General features: G+C 60.6%; 1 protein-coding gene across 1 annotated transcript; it reads left to right on the top strand.

The window, feature by feature from the left end:
• Nucleotides 1-17: 17 nt before the first annotated feature.
• Nucleotides 18-372, top strand: LOC104622733 (homeobox protein Nkx-2.1-like; the record flags this gene model as incomplete). The annotated part of the gene is made up of 1 exon (XM_010289606.1): nucleotides 18-372. A coding segment is annotated over exon 1 (355 nt), but the record flags the coding sequence as incomplete, so codon positions are not given.
• Between the last annotated feature and the right edge of the window lie 6 nt (nucleotides 373-378).

The following is a 378-nucleotide window of genomic DNA, read 5'->3' as shown; positions in this document are numbered from 1 at the left end:
CCCCCAGCCGCCGAATCATGTCGATGAGCCCAAAGCATACGACTCCTTTCTCAGTGTCTGACATCTTGAGTCCTTTGGAGGAAAGCTACAAGAAAGTGGGCATGGAGGGCAGTAACTTGGGGGCTCCCCTGTCAGCCTACAGACAGTCTCAGGTTTCTCAGCCGGCCATGCAGCAGCACCCCATGGGCCACAACGGAACGGTGACTGCCGCCTACCATATGACAGCGGCAGGGGTCCCCCAGCTCTCCCACGCTACGATGGGGGGCTACTGCAATGGGAACCTGGGCAACATGAGCGAGCTCCCGCCTTACCAGGACACCATGCGGAACAGCGCTTCGGCGACAGGATGGTACGGCACCAACCCGGACCCCCGCTTCT

Source organism: Phaethon lepturus, unplaced genomic scaffold (assembly GCF_000687285.1).
Source record: "Phaethon lepturus isolate BGI_N335 unplaced genomic scaffold, ASM68728v1 scaffold27826, whole genome shotgun sequence".
Classification (NCBI taxonomy): Eukaryota; Metazoa; Chordata; class Aves; order Phaethontiformes; family Phaethontidae; genus Phaethon; species Phaethon lepturus.
This window is presented reverse-complemented; position numbering and strand designations above follow the sequence as displayed.